Source organism: Terrapene carolina, unplaced genomic scaffold, assembly GCF_002925995.2.
Source record: "Terrapene carolina triunguis isolate 2854851 unplaced genomic scaffold, T_m_triunguis-2.0 Scaffold88, whole genome shotgun sequence".
NCBI lineage: Eukaryota > Metazoa > Chordata > Testudines > Emydidae > Terrapene > Terrapene triunguis.
The window spans coordinates 45971970-45986657 of record NW_020664439.1 but is presented as its reverse complement, the minus strand read 5'-3'; the positions used below and the strand labels follow the sequence as shown (position 1 = coordinate 45986657).

Below are 14688 nucleotides of genomic sequence, written 5' to 3'. Positions count from 1 at the left end.
CTCCCTAGCTCCAGGGGCCCCACTGCCCTGCCACCCACCCTGGGGGGGCCTGCACTGGGATGCTCTCTCACCTCCCACCACTGGGGGTCTATTATCAGCGACAATCAGGAGAGGCTCACACAGAGGCCTCAGGCTGGACAGAGCTTGTCTCCATAGCAACCACCAAACTCAGGGGGCCTATCATCCAGATTAGTTTAGCAGGTGCCTGTCAGGCGTAGCCACTGAACCACGCCCTCGTAAGGTTTTTGCCTATGGAGAAAGGAGAACAGAGGGATGGAGGGGCCGTCGCTGGATTTTATTCACCCTTCCACGGGGCGTTTTCTAGTCAGGCAGTAATTACCGTCGCCTAAAGGGTCCTTGCGATGTCATATCCCGGCGTGCTTTGCGGCCGCTCTCCCTTTCGCCGCCATCTTGGGTCGGAGGCGCGGGGGTGAGTCCGGGAGCGGAGGTCCCGAGGCTGGTTAAGCGGGTTTCTCCCTCCACCATGGGGCGGGGGCAGGTGCGGCGGGGAGCGGGCTGTGGAGCCGGGGCCGTGTGGAGCCGGCAGGCGGCGGGATGAAGCCGATGCGGGGCGGATGGTGCTAGGCCCTGGGCTGAGCCGGCTCCGAGCCCGGCGCCTCCCGGCTCTGACTCGCCCGAGAGGGGCCCCTGGGGGAGGCCCCTTGACTGGACATCGCGGGGCTGCTGCCCTGGTCAGGCCCGCGGGGTGGGGGCCTGGCCTGGCTAAGGTAGCCGGTCCGTGCAAAGCTGGGTTCCGCCTCAACCGGCCGGGGTCTAGCTGGAGCCCCTGGTACTGCTCCCCTCTCCAGCCGCCTAGTCTGGGGGGTCGCCTGGGATCCCTTGGGACGTGCCGGCCGCTGCGGGGGGGTTGGTACAGCCGCTGGGTGCTAAATTCACTAGTGTGGCGTCTAAATTCTTTTTGTGCTTCTCAGGCCTGCTGGGAGCAGGACTTCAGGACGACACCATGTCTGGGAGGTGAGCGATGGGCTCTGAAAACTTCCTTTATCCTTTACTGTCGCTGGACGTGTTACACTGGCTGGGGGGCTTCATACATCGCACACATTTCCTCTCCGTATCACCATCTCAGCTGTAGAATGTGCTGGGTTAAACCTATCTAAGCTCTGACCCTCTGTTGTGATGTGGTTGTCATAACCAATACTATTCTACCCATCCCAAACATCTGTCCGCTATAAAATCTTGCCAAGCCTGTTACGCTGCACAGTTGTACGGATCAGTACGTTCCTGGACATCTAGACTCCTATCCCAGGCTTTTCGCACAGCGCACCACACTTTGCAGAGTGCTCCGCACAGACAGGAAGTAAGACTGGAGAATTGGGTCACAGACATAGTAACTGGCCCTGTCTGTGTCAAGAGTTGTTAGAATCTGATTGCAACCTACTGATTGTGTTACAGTTGGAAGCTACTTGTCTTGTGCATGGATGCAAACTGCATATGCAATTACCCATGTTACAGTTTGGTTATGGATTTAAGTGCAGCCTGGACAGATCTCTACTGTAAAAATAACCATGTTAAGAAACTCCTTTATAGCATAATTGCTTAAACATAGTTTCTCAGAACATAAAAACAACCATACTGGGTCAGACCAGTGGTCTATCTAGCCCAATATCCTGTCTTTCGACAATGGCCAATACCAGGTGCCCCCGAGGGAATGAACAGAACAGGTAATCATCAAGTGATTCATCCCCTGTTGCCATTCCCAGCTTGTGGCAAACACAGGCTGGACACTTCAGAGCATGGTTTTGCATCCCTGATCATCTTGGCTAATAGCCACTGATGGGCCTATTCTTCATGAACTTAGGTAGTTCTTTTTTGAACCCTGTTATAAATCTTGGCCTTTAGAACATCCTCTGGCAAAGAGTTCCACAGTTTGTGTGGAAAAAATACTTCCTTTTGTTTGTTTTAAACCTGCTACCTATTAATTTTCATTTGGTGACCCCCTAGTTCTTGTGTTATCAGGAGGAGTAAATAACACTTCCTTATTTACTTTTTCCACACCAATCACAATTTTATAGACCTCTATCATATCCCCCCTTAGTCGTCTCTTTTCCAAGCTGAAAAATCCCTGTTTTTATTACTCTCTCCTCATATGGAAGATGTTCCATCCCCCAATCATTTTTGTTGCCCTTTTCTGTATGTTTTCAAATTCCAATATATATCTCTTTTGAGATGGGGTGGCCAGATTTGCACACAGTATTCAAGATGCGGGCTTACCATGGATTTATATAGAGGCAATATGATATTTTCTGTCTTCTTATCTATCCCTTTCCTAATGATTGGCTTTTTTGACTGCTGCTGCACATTGAGTGGATGTTTTCAGATAACACAATGACTCCAAGATCTAGTTCTTGAGTGGTGGTAACAGCTAATTTGACCCCATCTTATATGTATATGTTTTCCAATATGTATTATTTTGCATTTATCAACATTGAGGACCTTAAGCATATGTTAAGTGTCCTGAATTGTGCTAATGACTTGGACTGATCACAGTGGGCATGTTTATGTTCTCTCTGAGGGAGAACATTTTAACTAGGTTGTTTGACATGGTGACTTTTGTGGCATAGCAGGCCCCAAGTTCCTTAATCTATTTCACCATGTATAGAAGAATATACTATCTATCCCTTTTGGATGTTGCGACAAGTGTTTGTGTGTTTTAAAAAAATGAAAATGTAACTTTTTTTAGAAATGGTTCTAGAGGAAGGAAGGAAGGAAAAGGCTAGTACAGGATTTTTATAATTGATGTTTTGTGCTAAAGAAGCTGCACTTTGTAAATGTGGGGGTATTTGCTCATGTGAAGCACTGTTCCTTTCCCCCCTGTATGCTTTCTACTAGCCTGGTATCTAATTATTTCAGAAAGTTTTGTTCAGAAAACTTATTCACGTGCAATACGCTTTAGTGATTGGCGATTCATTAATATGCTCAATATTTCCTAGACTATGGTCCAAAGCCATTTTTGCTGGCTATAAGCGTGGCCTCCGAAACCAGAGGGAGCACACTGCCCTCCTGAAAATTGATGGAGTTTATGCCCGTGATGAGACTGAATTCTACTTGGGCAAGAGATGCGCCTATGTATATAAAGCTAAAAAGTAAGTAACTGAACTCCTTGTTGTTATGCTAAATAGGCCTTGTAAAAATTGTCATGAAAATTTATCAGGCCACAATAAATGCATTTGCATACCTGTTGCCATGATAATGGTGAAACAAACAAAATGGCCGAGTAGAATTGTGCAAGACTGGGTTCCGTTTTGGGATTTAGTTTTCACTTTCACCATTCTAGGTACCAAATTAATTCAGGTATTAAATGATGATGTATTAAACATCACTATGATTGCTCTTGTAGAAATGCGGGATTAGAAGGCTAATGGTGCTGGTAAGAGTGATGGGTTGGGCATGAGTCTTCTCACCTCCAGGATACTGGTGTGAACTGAAGTCAAGTCAGTAGTGGACTGCACTGTAGTGTCCTTCACTGTGATACTTCAGTGCTTTAAGTGGCAGAATTAATATAATCCCCTTCAGTGAGGGTAGGCTTTGTAACCTGAAGGGATTTAATAAATCCTCTTCTGCTTCTGGGCCTGCATATATCTGGTCACCATCATTGCTGCTGCTGATGGATGCCCCAGAAGTACTGTAGGTTTGATAAGTTTGGGATTATTCCCTTCTCTGCTTGCATAGCAGGTTGACTTTTTCTATTGACGTGGATCTTGGTGCAGATATCTGTGCCTTTGTTACCTCCTGATTAGATTAAGGCAGTGATTTTCAACCTGTGGTTGGACCCCTTAGGACCCGCAGACTATGTCTGAAGTGCCTGCATAAAGGTGTTACGATAGAACAGTGGTTTTCAGTCTGTGATCCTGCGGACCCCTAGGAGTCCACAGACTATGCCTAAGATTTCCAAAGGGGTCTGCACTTCCATTTGCAATTTTTTAGGGGGTCCACAAATGAAAAAAGGTTAAAACCACTGCTTTAAGGCACAGCTAGTGCAGAATGTGGTTTCCCATTTAGAATGTTTCATACAGCGAGTGCTTTTTCCCTGTGCTCCAGAGACCATTCTGGCTTTCATTATGTTTCTGGGTGGAATTCAAGGTTTTGGTTTGGACCTGGACATCTTCGAAACCTCTCCTTTTCCTCTACAGTTAGTCACTGGAGTCACTCAAACGGATAACTTCTAGATGAATACATCTAGAAGGGTTGGGGGAATCAGGGCATGCTTAGTGGGAAGCCCTCTTCTCCCCTTTGATAGTTTGCCAGACACACAGAGCAAAGCGTTTCTCTTCTCGTGTTTTAGTAGAAGTGGGTTGGGCTGTGTGAGGGTTTTGATTTTTCTTGCAGGTGGTCTGGGGATGGGTTAATGCCTTATTACATGATGTGAATTGTAACTACTGCTGCATATGACTTTAAACTGTGCTGTGCTCCCAGTGGTTTTGATTGCACCTAAAGATAGTGAACACTAAGCTTATCACATATTGAGGGGAAATATGCTGTGCTTCGCAATGCTGTCAAATGTGAAATTGGCATACTTCATATTGTACTGTTGACACCGCAAAAGCTACGTGTTTTGAGTTATAAACAGCTATTAGTTCTCATTTGTAAGCTGCTGAGGTATATGAGAATACTGTGTTTTGAAATTATAAAAACAAAATTATGCTATCATTCTGTTAGGTTTACATTTAGCAGTTTGACCCACATGCATGTAGAAATAGAATTCTAATGTGTAATATTGTTTGCATGAATATATATTATATAGTTATTTGCAAATCATCCAGTAAATCACTAGGCAGAATACTTTTCCCAGTTAGTACCAGTACTTGAAATAGATAGTGTTTGGAATGGATCAGAGGGGAGTGATGGAAGCCTGCAAATCCCAGATATATCAGTTCTGAAAGGTAAATCTAAGGGCTTGTCTACACTGGCAATTAACAGCGCTGCAACTTTCTCGCTCAGGGATGCGAAAAAACACACCCCTGAGCGCAGCAAGTTGCAGTGCAGTAAAGCGCCAGTGTAAACAGTGTCCCAGCACTGGGAGCCGCACTCCTTGTGGAGGTGGTTTTTTTAGAGCTCTCTCCCAGCGCTCTGCCGTGACCACACACAGCACGTTAAAGCGCTGCCGTGGCAGTGCTTTAGCGTTGCCAGTGTAGACTAGCGCTAAGATAGGAGGGTGATCTACACACACAACTTACACTGGTTTAACTAATTGAATTAGTTAAACTGGTGCAAATCTCTGTGGACACAGTTCAACAAGTGTGCCAACTGGCTTATATCTGTAAATTACTGAATTAATATAAGCCAGGTAGAAGACTGTTGCTTGAAGGGTGTTTTGTAAAGGGACACTGTTAGGTCCATCCACAGCTTGATAGGACAAATGTACAGACATGTTTTCGTGCTTTTATATTTGGGTTTAAACCCATTCCCCTGCTGTATTTGCTATTCAAACATCACAACTTCATTCTAATGAGATCACCAAAAAAACTCTTCACAATGTGCATTTCTGTCAGCTTGGATGAAAGCAAATCTGCGTTATGGGTGACCAAATAAATGTTTCTAAACTTTCAGTTTGACTATTCCAAGGGAGCCATGGCAATAGAGGGAATGAAACTTCTTTTAAAAGAAGATGGTGTTTTTAACCTGCCACTGTTGCTTTAAATAGACCAGCACTTGGTTAGGAGTGGAATGCCCAGGATTTAACAGTCTTCTGTTTGTTAGCAACACCGTGACTCCGGGTGGGAAGCCCAACAGAACACGAGTGATCTGGGGGAAGGTAACGCGTGCCCATGGAAACAGTGGTATGGTTCGTGCCAAGTTCCGGTCCAATCTTCCTGCTAAGGCCATTGGACACAGAATCAGAGTGGTGAGTACAGTACTCTAGTAGTGAATTGTTTTTCCTCACAGCTGAGAGAGACCACTGAGAAAATGTTACATTGGTGTGGGGAAATATATAAAAATTCCCTTTCCCCTGTTTCCAGTGTGCAACTTCCACAGGGCCTGTGATAGGTGCATGTTGGGACCTGTACTCTGGCAATGGGAAAGGTTTAACTTCGCTGTTATCACCCCTCAAAGATTATTTACTCTTGCTTTCTTTTCCCTCTCCCTCCAACTTTGTACATCTAATTCTTTCTTCTCCTCCTCTCTCCCCCAGTCTTTTATTTTCTGTCTCCTGGTCCACTCTCCCTTTTTTTTGGGTCAGGATGTTCTGAGGTCTTTATTTTTCTTTCCCTCATCTTCCCCAAATGCCTTCACCGTATCAGCCCTGCTTCTGGCTGAGGACTAAATGAATCTCTCCCAAGTCTGGTCATGGACACAAAACTCACATGTGCTGTTACCCATGCACCTCCAGGAGAACCTCCTCCTTGGCTGTCTGTGTGTCACCACTCAAACTATTGCTCCTGTACACACTATCATCCTAGTGATGTTGTCAAGAACAGTATCAGAGTGAGATGTGACCCTGCTCAGCTTTCATCATCCTATAGAAAAACCACTGTAGGAGGAGCACAAGTGCTATCCTTCATTGCAGCTGGGCAAAAGAGAGCAGTTATCCTCTCATTCCCCCAGCTAGGCTGGAAGATGGTGCATGGGCTACCCCTGCAAAGAGCACTTCCCAAAGACTGAGCCATGTTCTGTGCTCTTCCATTCTTCCATGTAGAACAGGGGTGGGCAAACTACGGCCCGCGGGCCGGATCTGGCCCACCAGCCGTTTCAGTCCGGCCCTCGAGCTCCCCCTAGGGAGTGGGGTCTGGGGCTTGCCCCACTCCGATGCTCTAGCCAGGGAGCAGGGTCAGGGGCCACTCCACGCGGCTCCCGGAAGCAGGGGCATGGCCCCCCTCTAGCTCCTACGTGTAGGGGCAGCCAGGGGTCTCTGCTCTGCATGCTGCCCCCGCAGCGCCCATTGGCTGGGAACCACAGCAAATGGGACCTGCAGGGGCAGTGCCTGCGGACGGGGCAGAGCTGCCTGGCTGCGCTTCCGCCTAGGAGCCAGAGAAGGGACATGCTGCTTCTTCCGGGAGCCGCTTGAGGTAAGTGCTGCCCCGGAGCCTGCTCCCCTGAGCCTCTCCCCGTGCCCCTGCCCTGATCCCCATCCCGCCGTCTGAACCCCTTGATCCCAGCACCCGCCCACTCCCGCATGCAGAGCCTGCACCCCTTTCCACATCCCCCAGCCCGGAGCCCCCTCCCGCACCCTGAACTCCTGATTTCTGGCCCCACCCTGGAGCCTGCACCCCCAACCAGAGCCTCCCGCACCCCAAACCCAATTTTGTGAGCATTTATGGCCCACCATACAATTTCTGTTCCCAGATGTGGCCCTTGGGCCAAAAAGTTTGCTCACCGCTGATGTAGAATCATCATCACTTCATGGCAATGTAGGACTGGAAGGAATCTTGAGAGGTCATCTAGTCCAGCCCCCTGCTCCGGCAGGGCCAAGAGAATCTAGTCTGTTCCTAACAGGTTTTTGCCCAACCTGTTCTTAAAAACCTCCAAATGCTGAGGATTCCACATCCTGCCTTGTAAGCCTATTCTGGAGCTTATCGACCATTACAGTTAGTAATTGGAGTCCCCTGCAAATTATGTAAGCATATTTATTTGGGTAGTCTATTATCCAAATCATGAATGAAAATATTGACTAGTACCAGACCCTGGATTGACCCCTGCGTGACCCCCACCCCCAACTACCGCCTCCCTGTTTGATAGTCAGCCATTGGTAACTACTCTTTGAGTATGGACTTTCAGCCGGTGGTGCACCCTACCTTGCAGTAATTTTGTATAGACCTCATTTTCCTCGTTTGCTAATGAGAACGTCAGGTGGTGTTGTATCAAAAGCCTTACTAAAATCAAGATCTATCACACCTACCGCTTCCCTCCATCCACTAGACCAGTAACCTGTCAAAGAATGCTCTGTGCAAACTGCTAGCTATCTGCATGGGTATTTAGAGAAGGATTAATTAGAAATGTGTTAACATTTTAGTTTAGTAACAAGATCTCTAACCTGATTTTTTGTTTTTGTTTTACAGATGCTGTATCCATCTAGAGTCTAAATTTTTACTAAAAATAAAATTCAGAAATTGTTCGATTTTGTTTTTAATGATTTCTTATGACCTTCAGTTGGTGTGGGGAATAACTAGTTCATTTTCAGTTGTTTCTACAACAAGTGTTACATAATCCACAAAACAGGACAATGATCTAGTAATAGCAGATGATAAAGGGAGGAATTGGATTTGTTACTGACCAAAGCATCAAAAGAGAAAATTACCTCTTAAATGAAAATAGATCATAATTAATCTGACTGTTAGTTACCAATCTGTAGGTTTTTTCCTATAACTCCCATCATGGTATCTAAGAGTGCTCTTCAATAAAAGTTTAACATCTCAAAATTGTGCATGTAAACTGAAAACAAATGCAACTTCCATACAGTATTTGAAAAACACTTTGCCGACTTACTAAAATGAAAGCTCAAAGTTTTGTTTCTCTTGCACTAGTTGATTCTTCTGACAAATCGATGTAGATAGTACAGTTCTGTACGGTTACAGTTTGCAATTTCAGGTGTAATACAGAACTCAATTTATTTGCCAAGATTCAAATTCGTTCAGCTCACATTTAAAAATGTGGCTTCTTGAGATACTCACGAAGAACAGGACTTCAGCACCCCTGAACAGTCCTCTTTGGCTCTCACCTACCTCTTAAGTCACTTCCACTTTATGTAGTTTAGTTCCACACCTGCCTCCTGTTTGACACCCCTTCATTCTCCATCACCATAGTGCATGTTTCCTCTGCACAAGTCTTGACTTCCTGTTTTCCTGGATTGTTAGATACTGGTTATCCACTAGACTTTTAACAAGAAAAAAATTCTTATTTAAAGACATAAGGGCCATATTGGGTCATACCAATGGTCCATCTAGCCCAGTATCCTGTCTTCCAGCAGTGGCCAATGCCAGGTGCTTCAGAGGGAATGAACAGAACAGGCAATCAAGTGATTCGTCCCCTCTTGCCCATTCCCAGCTTCTGGCAAAAGCGAGGCTAGGGACACAATCCCTGCCCATCCTGGCTAATAGCCATTGATGGATCTATCCATGAATTTATCTAGTTCTTTTTTGAACCCTGTTATAGTCTTGGCTTTCACAACATCCTCTGGCAAGGAGTTCCACAGGTTGACTGCGTTGTGTGAAGAAATACTTTTTTGTTTTAAACCTGCTGCCTATTAACTTAATTTGGTGACCCCTCGTTCTTGTGCTATGAGAAGTAGTAAACAACACTTCCTTATCTACTTTCTCTATACAAGTCATGATTTTATAGACCTCAGTCATATCTCCCCTTAGCCATCTCTTTTCCAAGCTGAAAACTCCCAGTCTTATTAATCTCTCCTCATACGGAAGCTGTTCCATATCCCTAATCATTTTTGTTGCCCTTTTCTGAACCTTTTCCAATTCCAATATATCTCTTTTGAGATGGGGTGACCACATCTGCACACAGTATTCAAGATGTGGGTGTACCGTGGATTTATATAGAGGCAACATGATATTTTCTGTCCTATTATCTATCCCTTTCTTAATGATTCCCAACATTCTGTTCGCTTTTTTGACTGCCGCTGCACATTGAGTGGATGTTTTCAGAGAACTATCCACAATGACAAATTTTGCCACCTCACTGTTTACCCCTTTTTCCAGATATTTATGAATATGTTAAATAGGACTGGGCCCAGTACAGACCCCTGGGGGACACCACTATTTACCCCTCTCCATTCTGAAAACTGACCATTTATTCCTACCCTTTGTTTCCTATCTTTTAACCAGTTACCAATCCACGAGAGAACCTTCCCTCTTACCCCATGACTGCTTACTTTGCGTAAGAGCCTTTGGTGAGGGATCTTGTCAAAGGCTTCCTGAAAATCTAAGTACACTAGATCCCCCTTGGTCCACATGCTTGTTGACTCCCTCAAAGAATTCTAATAGATTGGCGAGGCGTGATTTCCCTTTACTAAAACCACCACTATTGACCTCTCTCCATTCTGAAAACTGACTTAAAATCAATATACTGCATTTGTTTTATTTCTTCATGTCTGTTTAAGACTGGGTTTGTTAAACATGCAGGGAAGAAAACGGATTGTAAACTCTTTGGGGCAGAAGCTGTCACTGTAAAATACCTACCACACTAGGGCCCCGAGTCAGGACCACTGGGCATTAACCATAATACCAATGTTAAATAATTAAAGTTTGATTTTAAGACTAACAGGTCATTTTGGGAAAGGGTGGGATTGTGACATCAGAGATAACCTGGCCAATCAACATACAGTTGACTAGTGAATTTGCCTACTGCAAACAGTTTGATTGCGAGACCATTAGAAAAAGCTTTCCTCTCTAGATGGTAACACAGGTAAGTTATCTTAAAACTGGCTTTAGGTAACAGGTACACTAACCCTGTTTAAGATGCTGAAAATTGACACTCAGTCACATTGTGTTAGTGAAATGTAGCCCTCTGTCCATGCTTGTGGAATCAGGGACTTTTTAACCTGGCATTGGAACTGCTGCTAATCTATTAAATATCATCAATTATATGTCCTTTTCCTGGTGAGTGACACAAATGTGTATAAAGCGACAGAGTCCTGTGGTACCTTATAGACTAACAGACGTATTGGAGCATAAGCTTTCGTGGGTGAATACCCATTTCGTCAGACGCATGTAGTGGAATGTGTATAATTCACCTTCTGGTCTATTTCTGGTGTGAGGAGTATGAGTGTGTCTCCCAACCTCCCTTGTTAGGGGAGAGTCTTTCACATTCTCTCCCCTCTGCCTATGGAGGCAGGGTAGCAGAGTGTATACAATAGCCAGTGTATCTGAGGCCCTGAAGCGAGAACTTCCGGGCTCTTCCTTGTCTCTCACGCTATTTAAATGTCATCTCTTTTAAAAGATACAGCAGAAATTAAAGCTGGTCAGAGGTGACAAATCAGATGATTAGATGTGTGGCCTGTGAGGGGAGAGTGAGAACTTTAACATGTCTGTCGAGGCAACAAAGCAGAGGGGACATAGAGATGCAGAGAAGATCCCTGGTGGACTTCTCTTACTCTGAGAACAGGGGGACACTCAAGGAAGCTGAAAGACAAGTTTAAACCCGATAGTTTTTCTTTTAAGCGAAAACACAACCTGTGATATTCTCTCCCACAAGATATCAGAGTCCAAGATTTGACATGCTCCATTAGATAGGATTTTTTAAAAGGCGGGGGGAGGAGATGACAGAGAGAGAGAGGTATTGTTATGCTTCCAGCCATAAGCCAACCTCCACCTGAAGAAGTTAGTAAGAAACTTCCCAGTGGTTGAGTTATTCCATATTTTCATATCACCTGGATTCTAGCCCCTTCTGCTGCAGCATTTGTTCCTGGACGCTGTTGGTAATCACATACTGTGCTGGATGAGCTGTCTGAATTGGACTGGCAATTCCTCTTTGTTCTGCCTCCCAGGGAGGGTGTGTAGACGGTAGAAAATCCATGCACTGCACCTCCAACGGCTTGGGTAGCTCACAGCAAAAATGGCCAATGACACCGATGTTTGGATCCTCCTGTGGTGAAAGGTCCCATTCGTTCTTATTTTTCCTCTTCGCTGTGCAAGACTTCTGATCCCTTGTTGAATAAACCCACGATATTTGAACTCACAAAGAAGCAGTTCATGTCTACACTGCAGCTGAGAGCAAGCCTCCCAGCCCGGGTAAAGAGACTCCTACTTCAAGCAGAGCTAGCAATGCTAAAAATCACTGTCGATGTGGCATGGGTGGAGGATCGGGCTAGGTGGGCAGGCTTGGACTCGGGCGGCTAGCCCATGCTGTAATGTTCACACTGCTGTTTTTATGTGCTCGCTCTGCCTGAACTAGTGTGAGACTGTCTACCTGGGCTGGGACTAGAGTGACCAGATGTCCGGTTTTTAAAGGGACAATCCCGTTTTTGGGGACTTTTTCTTATATAGGTGCCTATTACCCCCACACACACACACATCTCCTGTCCCGTTTTTTCACAGTTGCTATCTGGTCACCCTAGCTGGGACCCACAGAGTCTTAGCTGTTCTCTGCACACCCTTCCCACTCCCACAGAAACATTGGCACAGGCTTCCCTTGCGCTCCCTGTAACAAGCCCCTTGCCGTTCTAGTGATGCTGTAGTCTGGGAGGAAGATATGGAGTCGGAGCTGCTAGGGGAGACCCCTGTGTGCTCCCCGGCAGAGCCAGTGCACTGGCAGTTGCTGACTCTGCTGGACACTGTGGGCAGGCGGAATGGACAGGTGCTAGTGATGGAGATGGATGATGTACATGAGGCAGCCCCGCTCGTGCAGATGGACTTTGCCCAGGAGCTCTTCAGAGGGATCGACCTGAAGACCAAACTCCACCGGAAGGAGGAAACCAAGGAGGAAGAGCAGGAGGTGCAACCGCAGCTGGTCTTCATGCTCTGGCAAGCTGCCACGCTGAGGCAGCTCATGCAGTGGGAACACCTGGATGAAACACTCTGGAACTTAAGGAATCTCTTTCCCTGCATGCCAGCTGCTCTGGTACTGGTGATGATCCAGCCAGACCTGCAGCACCAGCAGGTGGAACCAGGACGGGCAGCTGGGGCACTAAGGAGAATGCAGTGCTTGCTGGATGGTGGCTTCCAGGAACTGGTGGTGGAAGCAGCTGTTTACAGCCCAGGCCAGCCAGATGGGACCCTGGAGGTCAAGAGAGCCGCCTGCAGAGCCCTGAGAGAAGTTCTGAAGGGCCAAGAAGGTACCGGAGGGGTCAGAGGTCACACAGGACTAGGCATCATGTGAAGGGGACCTTGAGAGCTGGTCTTGCTGGGGAGGGGAGACAAGAAGAGCTAGGTGGGTGGAAGGAAATGTGGAAGCATGAGCCGGGTGCAGAGATCAAAGCAGAGTCAGGGGTGGGACACACCAGAGAGACATGAAAATCAGGGAGGTGGGCACACAGGGTGGAGCTGAGCAAGGGGGTATTTGGGAGGCTGGGGGGGCACATGAGCTGGAAATTAGAATGGGGAAGGGGAACAGCCGTGTCCCTTTCAGCAAGCCATGGCACTGCAGGGCCTGAGGAGGGCCTTCAAGAAAGTGCATCAGGAGCTGCTCTTTACCCACCTTTCGAGCTGTGTGGCTCAGAGCCCCATAGATTTGCTGCTCCCTGTCGCTAACTGATAGGAGGAAGCAGCTCTGGGAGAGGAGGCATCTCGCATGTGCCTGAGAGCTCTGAGGAGAAAGTCTTGGTTCAGGGGCCGTCCAGTATGTGTCCGTGGGTCTTTGGGGAACTCTGTGGTGGTGTCGATACATGTTTGGGCCTTTTATCGTAGGGGCAACCTGCCCCAGTCACCTCAGTCCACCAACCCTACTTGGTGTGAGGGCAGGGGGCATGTTAAATCAGTGACGAGGAGGATTGTGGGTTGGGCTCTGTTTGAGCAGGGTTTGGGGGGATGTTCGGTCATTGCCCAGCAGGTCGGAGAGAGCTGGGTGCTGTCATAAACTGGGACGTAGGCGGTCAGAGCTGGAGTCATGAGCTAGAAAGTGGAGGTCGGAGACGGGGACAGAATGGGGAGTCAAGCCAAGGGTCAGAACTAGAGTCAGGAACCAAGCTAAGGGGTGGGGGGGGGGTGTAGCAGCAGGGATCTGGAATGGGGCTGGAGGACAGGAGCAAGGCAGGGCTCAGAAGGTAGCCGAGAAGGCAGGGTCCCGCTGCATGCCAGGGATTCACCTAGTTGCTCGGACAACTTCCCGTGCCGCCTCCTGGCTTAAATAGTGAGTGTGAGCCAATCTGAGAGCCTGGACGTCTCCTACCATTGGGAGCTTCATAGGTGGAGCCTATGGTGAGCGAGGGTCCACCAGCCTAAACTCGGGTACCAGCAAGCTGCCAGGTGGAGCTCGCAGTGAGGTTGGCCTGGGGACCTGGGTTCGAGACCTGAGATTCCTCACACAGGTGCTGGCGAGTCCCCTGTGATCCCTTAGCCCAGCTGGATCCCCTCCGTGGCCCACTTGACAAGCTGAGATTGCAAGGGACAGCATGCTCTGGGAGGAAGAACAGGGGGGAGGGGCTGCGCTGTGGTATGGCTCTTCTGCCAAGGAATGTCGCAGGCTCCTCCGCTCAGTGGTTCATGCTCAGCACAGCCTCCACCTTGCGGCTGATGCTCCCCCAAGCCAGCTGTATTTACACTGTTCCTCCCCTCCCCCCAGAAATGACTCCCCAGGATCCAGTTACCATCCGACTCAGCCTGGGGGTGTGCAACACAGGATATGAAAGACGGTATGAGGACAGGCTCCCTTAGGCCGCATTGCGATGTGCCTGGAAGGTGGGTGCATCTCGTCCCGTCCCTTCATAGCAACATCCACCCGCTGCTACTGCACTTCCAAACCTGTTTAGCCGGCTGGCTGCTCCTAGCATACTTGTTGGAGGAGTGCTCCCAGGCAGGCCAACTCCTGCAAATACCTCTGCCTGAGGTGCCCTCCCCACTCCCACAACTCTCCCCTGGCAGTTCGGGAATTCCCCCTCCTGCCTGCCTGGGACTGCAAGCAGGCCGTGCTGTGCTGGGGGAAGGAGGATGGGGAGAGCAGTGGGAGGGGGCTTAGATACCGCGGTAATGGTGCTATAGAAAACCTAGGCCAGACAGATCTTTATAGGACACCCCTTCCTCCCCCAGCCCCGCACACCTTCCTGCAACGCTGCGCAATTCCCTGTGG

The 14688-nt window shown here is 47.7% G+C and overlaps 2 protein-coding genes across 3 annotated transcripts; both read left to right on the top strand.

Annotated features, from left to right (window-relative positions):
• The first annotated feature begins 370 nt into the window (after window positions 1-370).
• RPL35A (ribosomal protein L35a) lies at window positions 371-8074 on the top strand. Its single transcript, XM_024206329.1, has 5 exons — window positions 371-430; window positions 933-975; window positions 2952-3104; window positions 5719-5863; window positions 8016-8074. Exons 2-5 carry the CDS (start codon window positions 965-967, stop codon window positions 8037-8039), a joined length of 333 nt encoding a protein of 110 aa, XP_024062097.1. The 5' UTR covers window positions 371-430; window positions 933-964; the 3' UTR covers window positions 8040-8074.
• A 1933-nt stretch (window positions 8075-10007) lies between these two features.
• On the top strand, window positions 10008-14294 carry LOC112111053 (uncharacterized protein C2orf72 homolog). 2 transcript variants are annotated; one of them, XM_029911139.1, is made up of 3 exons: window positions 10008-10371; window positions 12132-12739; window positions 14185-14294. In XM_029911139.1, exons 2-3 carry the CDS (start codon window positions 12157-12159, stop codon window positions 14274-14276), a joined length of 675 nt encoding a protein of 224 aa, XP_029766999.1. In that variant the 5' UTR covers window positions 10008-10371; window positions 12132-12156; the 3' UTR covers window positions 14277-14294. The 2 variants fall into 2 exon arrangements, with proteins under 2 accessions (XP_029766999.1, XP_029766998.1); XM_029911138.1 differs by lacking the exon at window positions 10008-10371 and having other exon boundaries at window positions 12040-12739.
• Window positions 14295-14688: the final 394 nt, after the last annotated feature.